The sequence below is a fragment of the Vespa crabro genome, chromosome 11 (assembly GCF_910589235.1).
Source record: "Vespa crabro chromosome 11, iyVesCrab1.2, whole genome shotgun sequence".
Taxonomy (NCBI): Eukaryota; Metazoa; Arthropoda; class Insecta; order Hymenoptera; family Vespidae; genus Vespa; species Vespa crabro.
In genome coordinates this window covers 7726294-7732993 of record NC_060965.1, presented here as the reverse complement: position 1 = coordinate 7732993, position 6700 = coordinate 7726294, and the positions used below count along the sequence as shown (strand labels likewise).

General features: G+C 33.6%; 1 protein-coding gene across 1 annotated transcript; it reads left to right on the top strand.

Annotated features, from left to right (window-relative positions):
- The first annotated feature begins 1055 nt into the window (after positions 1-1055).
- On the top strand, positions 1056-2409 carry LOC124428166 (piggyBac transposable element-derived protein 4-like). Its single transcript, XM_046971917.1, has 6 exons — positions 1056-1098; positions 1208-1241; positions 1283-1387; positions 1479-1909; positions 2015-2166; positions 2197-2409. Exons 1-6 carry the CDS (start codon positions 1056-1058, stop codon positions 2407-2409), a joined length of 978 nt encoding a protein of 325 aa, XP_046827873.1.
- The last annotated feature ends 4291 nt before the right edge of the window (positions 2410-6700 follow it).

The following is a 6700-nucleotide window of genomic DNA, read 5'->3' as shown; positions in this document are numbered from 1 at the left end:
TTAGAAGTTGTAATACTTCCATTGTTGTACAGTCGTTTATATTGTTTCGAATGATTGTATCTATTTGCTTGATTGTTGTTGTTGGTTGATTTTTTTGTATTTTCTGTATGTATGATTGTAAATCTTTGTATGTTTGGATTCTATGTAGGTTTAATCAAATCTTTTTGTATTTTTTGTGTTTTTATAGGTTTTATTCTTCGTTAGATTTTACTTTTATTCTTTCTTCTTCAAGTTTTCTTGTTCAAGGTGTTCGAATGTGAATACAGTTTACTTCCAAGTATTTTTGTTTCTTTCTGAATAAGTATGTTTTCTTAGAATATAGCTTGTTGTAATCTATTTTTTCCAGCTCTAGTTGTGTTATTTTTATATTTTTCATTATAACGGGTATTTGATCGGTTAGATGTTGCTATTTTATGAAATTAAATTCTGGATATTTGTTTATAAAACTCGAATGTTTGTCCATATTTTCTTTAAGAATCTGTTTTACACGTTAAGAGGTTATTACATGTAACCAATTAATGATTTCCTTTTTTGCTGTTTTTTTACGACAAACGGGGATTACTATGGAGGTATTCTTATTCACCTCCATACAGATTTATTATTATTATTATTATAGTTTTTTTTTCATCCGTTTTTCAAGGTGTGAGCCGTTTAAACCTATCGAATCTAATCTAGTTCGTCTGTGTTGAGAAATGTTCGTGTTATATTGCATGTTCTCATAATATGTTTTATATTAGTTCCTTTCCGTACCATCCTCAAAATAAATTCTGAACGTGTGCTACTATTGTTTTGATATGTGAATTATTTGGTGGTTTGTATATATACTTGTGTATACATTGACTGTGTTTTCATATCCAATGTAGTTTTAATTTTTCTTCTATGTTTGTTGTGTTTGTTGATTCGTATTGTGATTGTATTTTTCCCTGTTGTCGTTCTGTTATTGTGCTTTTCTATGCTTGATCGATTAATTTAGTTTCTTTTTCTCTGTCTATTTGTTTTGTGGTTTGTGTGCTTCTTTTTTTTCTTCTAACACTATTCCTACCAGGACCGGTCAAATGACCGTTTTTATATTTTCAATTGGAATTTCCTACATTCAACGTAAGTGAACCGCCTTTAAACTTTACGACTTTTCCTCATATATATGTGTGATACATTTTTCAATATTCACTTGTTTTTTTATTGTTTATTTTCTGAGAAAAATTTGTAGTCTGTCTTACCTACCACGACCGGTCATTTGACCGGTAATACGATTTATACATTTTTGTAATAGTTTCTCTCTAAGACTCAATACCAAAACTATAAAGTCGTTACAAACGAAAGGTAATGTAATTGTGGCACGATTTTATCCAAGAAGTGCCTTTCAGAAAATGGTCTACAGCACTTCCAAGTGTTTACAGTTCTCGCTCGACTTTTTTTTCAAATACTATGAGTAGACATGACTTTACGGAGATTATAAGATTTATTCGATTTGACGACAGATATCAACGAAGCCAATGGTCACAAACCGATAAATTCGCTATGATTTCCGAAGTTTGGTACAAATTTATTGACAACAGTCAAAATTGTTATAAACCAGGACCATATATTACTATTGACGAACAATTGTTTCCAACAAAAGCAAAATGTAGATGCACTCAATACATGCCCAATAAACCGGACAAATTTGGTATAAAATTTTGGTTAGCATCCGATGTACGTAGCAAATATATAATAAACGGCTTTCCATATTTGGGAAAAGATGAAAGTAGAGAACCCTCAGTTCCTCTTGGAGAGTTTGTCACTATGAAATTAGCAGAATCGTATGTAGGATGTGGAAGAAATATAACCACGGACAACTTTTTTACAAGCCTACCTTTAGCAACAAAACTTTTAGGAAAAAAAACTACGATTGTTGGGACAATTAGAGCAAGTAGAAAAGAGCTACCAATACTGGCAAAACTGAAAAACGACGACATGACACTTTTTTGAATTAAACTCTATCGCTCAAATAATTGTATGTTGACAATTTACAAAGCCAAACCAAGAAAGAAAGTTCTAATTCTCAGTTCAATGCACAACCCCGTACAAGTTGAAGAAAATGACACCCGAACACCGGAGACAATTCAATTGTATAATAGCACCAAATTTGGCGTAGATGTGACAGACCAAATGGCCAGAAATTATTCGGTAAAAATTAAATCTAGGAGATGGACTTAGCAAGTGTTTCTTAATATCTTGGATTTAGCCGGGATAAATGCATGGGTGTTATATAAAGAAACTACGGAAGAGAAATTACAAGACAGGAATTTCTATTCAGATTGGCAGAAGAATCTGCCATCGAAAACTAACAAGATCCCGGCAAAGAAAATCAACAAATACCCATCGCAAGTACAAGTACAGGTTCCCGTGAACGGAAGACATGTCAGATAAGGTATTGTAAAGATAATAAGACGAACAAAATCTGTCTAAAATGTAAAAAGTACGTATGCGAAAAATGTACAGTTGAGAAGCCCATTTGTAAAAAATGCGATGAAAAAGAATAAAATGTAGATTATGTACTCTTGAATAAAAGAAAATATATTTTTATACTGGTAAACTGGCTATTGGTTTGCATTCAATATTGAAAAATATAAGTAGTGAAAGACCGGTCATTTGACCGGCCGCGGTAGGAATAGGTATACATGAAGTGTCGGTAGGAATAGTGCTAATTATTACTTCATTTTTGTAATCATAGTATTTGTTGCTTGATATGTTTTAACCCTTTGCACTTCGAACCATTCTGGACATTGGCTGCCAGCTACTCAGCGCTACTTTGTGGCAGAAACGTGCATTTACAGACCTTCGTATTATTTAGTATGGTTTTGGAACTAACTAACATATAATGATATTGGACTTATATAAATAGAGAAATGTATCAGGTCAGTCCAAAAGTACGTGCGCATTTTGGCGAAATTTTTAAATGGTGTAAATAAAACACAATTTAACATTTTAATCTATGATATATTTTCCTTCGCTATCTACAATATCTCGCCATCTTTCTGATAGCTTTTTTATTCCATTAGTGTAAAAAGATTCTGGTTTTGAAGCAAAAAAACTTCTGAGTTCATTTTGTATATCCTGTTTAGAATTGAACTTTTTGCCTTGGCGAAAATTTTGTAAGGCACGAAATAAGTGAAAATCACTTGGGACAATATCCTGGGAGTATGCAAATGCGGCAAAAGCTCAATTCAGTTCATCAATTTTTTGCAGCGTTGTTCGATCCGTACGTGGTCTAGCGTTATCATGGTGGAACAACACTTTTCATATTTACCAATCGCGGGCGTTTTTCAATTCTGAATTTAAACGGCAAAGTTGTTCACTGTATACATCTGCATTAATGGTTTTATTTGGTTCTAACAATTCATAATAAATGACACCATACATATCCCACCACACACTTAGCAGAATATTTTTGGGATGTAAAGACGTCTTTGGTGTTGGAATTGGCTGCTTAACTTTGTCTGTCTATTGTCTTTTTCTGGTGACGTTATCATCAATATTTTATTTTTTATAATTTTGTACAGTGTAATAAACTTTAAAACACTTTCCAAAATGCATTGCAGGCTGATTAGTGCACGTTTGACAATAATAAGTTGTTTAACAATAATAAGTTGTTGCCTGCCACCAGGTGTTCTCCTGTCAGAACAAACAATGCAATTCCGTTTTCTTTGTCCCACATCAGGAATATGTAGTTTATTCTCTAATGTATTGTCCGTAGAAATGTGAATGGACGCGTTCTCGATTCACAAAAATCACTTTCCTATTTCCTATCCACCTCAACTGGTCAATGAGTGCCTTGACAAAGTTGTGGTGCGTCATTGGCGTTTCATTATTTGTTTGTTTTGAGATACGATAAATAATGTATGAGTTAATGACACATTTCTCAAGCCCCAACAAAATAATTTTCTCCACCATTTAGCGACTTACGGAGAAAACAATACGTCGAAGCGTATTGATCGGCACGATCCACACCACCCGTATTTGCCGTGTATTCTAACACCATTTCAGGCTTATTGACTGTTATAACATGTCCACCGCGTAATTTTCTGTGGGTATATTGTAGTTGTGTGTTGTAATAATTAGTGAGCATTGTGATAATTCTTTTGACTTTTCACGCAAGAAGCGTAGTGCTATTCTTCCTGTATGCAACTATTGTTTTTCTTGAAAATTTTGGTTTTTTTATTTGTGTCGGTACGCCTTTTCGATTAACTTGTATGGTGCCAGTAAGATGACAATTCATCTTTAGCAATTCTTCTGCTAATAGAATGCTGGTATAGTATCTGTCAGTGTAAATGTGGTATCCTTTTGCATCAGAAATTCTGTTTAACAACTTTTTATATAAATGTTGTGGAACCCTGGTGATTACTGGAAGATCAAGCCTGAAAATGTTATCGGAAGTTATGCTGCCATAATACGGAAGTATTGTAAATAAATATCCAGTTTTTGAATCCGCTAGCGCATATATGCGTATACCCCATTTCGTTGGCTTGCTTTTGGACTATAGGTGATAAATGCTATTCTGCCTTTGAATTTTACAATAGATTTATCCATAGCGACTGCTTTATACGGTATGAAGTATTATCTAAACTTCCCATCTATATATTCTAAATAATTGCTAACCTTTTGGATACGAGTTCTTATCGTCGCATTTCTTTGCGTAGGTTTCGTCAAATGTATCCAAATATTTGCATAAATCTGGCCCTAGTGAATGTTTCCGGAAAGAAAGGAATTCTACTATTGGAAGCGGTAGACCAGTATTCTTGAATATTTGACAGTTGAATCAATTCCATATTTAGGATAACGACGATGAAAGCTGAAAATTCTTTAGTAATATCGTGCCACGTTGTGCCATGTTGATTTCCGTGAAAGTTGTTTCTTTGTCATTTCTTTGTTGGCATAATTGTTCGTTTCATTTATCATGCTGTCTGCTAATTCTTCAGTAAAATATAATGTAAAATATTCTATGGGTTCTTTTATATTATTTGGTAGTTGTGGTCCGGCTATTTCATCATGTAAGTCCAAATTTATCGTGGCTGGAGGAACACCTGATTTAGTGACGTCTTTCCACTCTTCACTTGACGATACGTTGTCATGTTGTGGTGTGTTTTCTTCCGTATCACTTTCATCGCTATCGCTATCTATACAGTCTCTTTGTCGCCTTGTTGCTTGGACGATATCACTATTACTGCTATCGTTTTCTTCTACAGTTAGTCTTTCTAACATATCTGTATAAACGTCTATCTGGAGCTCATCTTCACTACAACTTGTGTCATGAGACTCATTCGTGTTTGAACGTTTTGCCATTGTTCTAATAAAAAATATGAATAAATACATGGGTTGAAAATTTCTAATTGTTATTACTAACTCATATTTACTAAAAAAACTTTTACCAAACAATTTATTTACCAAGAGAAGAATCACTTTTCCGATTTTCTCACTCGTTAGATGTGTTTATACCGAGCGACGATTCAAACCAGACTGAGTTCAGCTTTAAAAATCTTTTCCTCCAGATTTAGACTTGCATAATTATGATTATAAATCTCACTATACAGTGCGTGCTATGTTTGCATACCGACCTTTCTTCTACAAACTTGCCTTATCGCTCTTTTCAAGTGGCGCCTTTGAAGTGCTCGGACTGTCATGAGCACGCCTCTCGCGTTCTCGTCTGACACAAAACCCGCTGATATTTCTTCTATATATCTTAGTAATTTTACTATATTTTGATTTGATTTCTTATGCCATTTCAACAGAAAACTTCAGAGAAACATGCATGTTTCAAAAAGTTGCGTTGAAATAACTCAATTACCCGTAATCACTAATCAACTTTAATGTCCCATGAGAGGGGACATTCGAGTGATATGCTAGAATTACAATGTTCCTTGAAAGGGGACAGCGGAGTGCAAAGAGTTAATATTGTTTAATACTGTCTTGTTGTATTTAGTTATTATACGTACTTGATTTGCTAAACTTGGCTATGTTAAGAAATTGAGTTTTGAATATCTTAATGAATATTATGTGTAGTTGTGATCGGTATCTAGTTGGGATTATGCTGAGATTTATAATTTTATAATAACAAAGCATGAGGTATAGGTTCATCTGATCTTCTCATTCTCTATCTTTGTTTCTCTCCTAGAGTGGTAGCAGGTAATATGTCCTGCAGAACGTCTCTATTCGGATCCTTATCCATTGAACGTCATTATCATTATGGCCGGCTATAGAATTCAAGCAATATTCTTGATCGTGGTGTTACTTATCCGAGGCTTCTTTTATTTTTTGTGTCACCATTTGTTCTCACTAAAGAGGCGTTATCCCTGTCAGTGGCTTTCCTTTTAGTAGTCTTTTATGACATATATGGATTACATTTGGTTTATTCTTTTCTCGGGTCCCCATATAGATATTATAATTATTATAATTTCTATTTCTCAGACTTTTTGTATTTAATTAGGAATAGGAAATCAAGCGAACCGCAGTCAAGTATATTTTCTCTATGGCTGTTTGTTTATGAAGTGTTTAAAAATTCAATATACTCATTTGTATTCAAAGCAGGAATATTGAATTTCTAATAGATTTTTATTTAATGCAGGAATTATGTTTTAGGGATTCGAGTACAAGGTAAATAACTACGCATGTTTTCTTAAGTAAGATATATATTAAGTAAAGTATCCTGATCGCGAGAGATAAA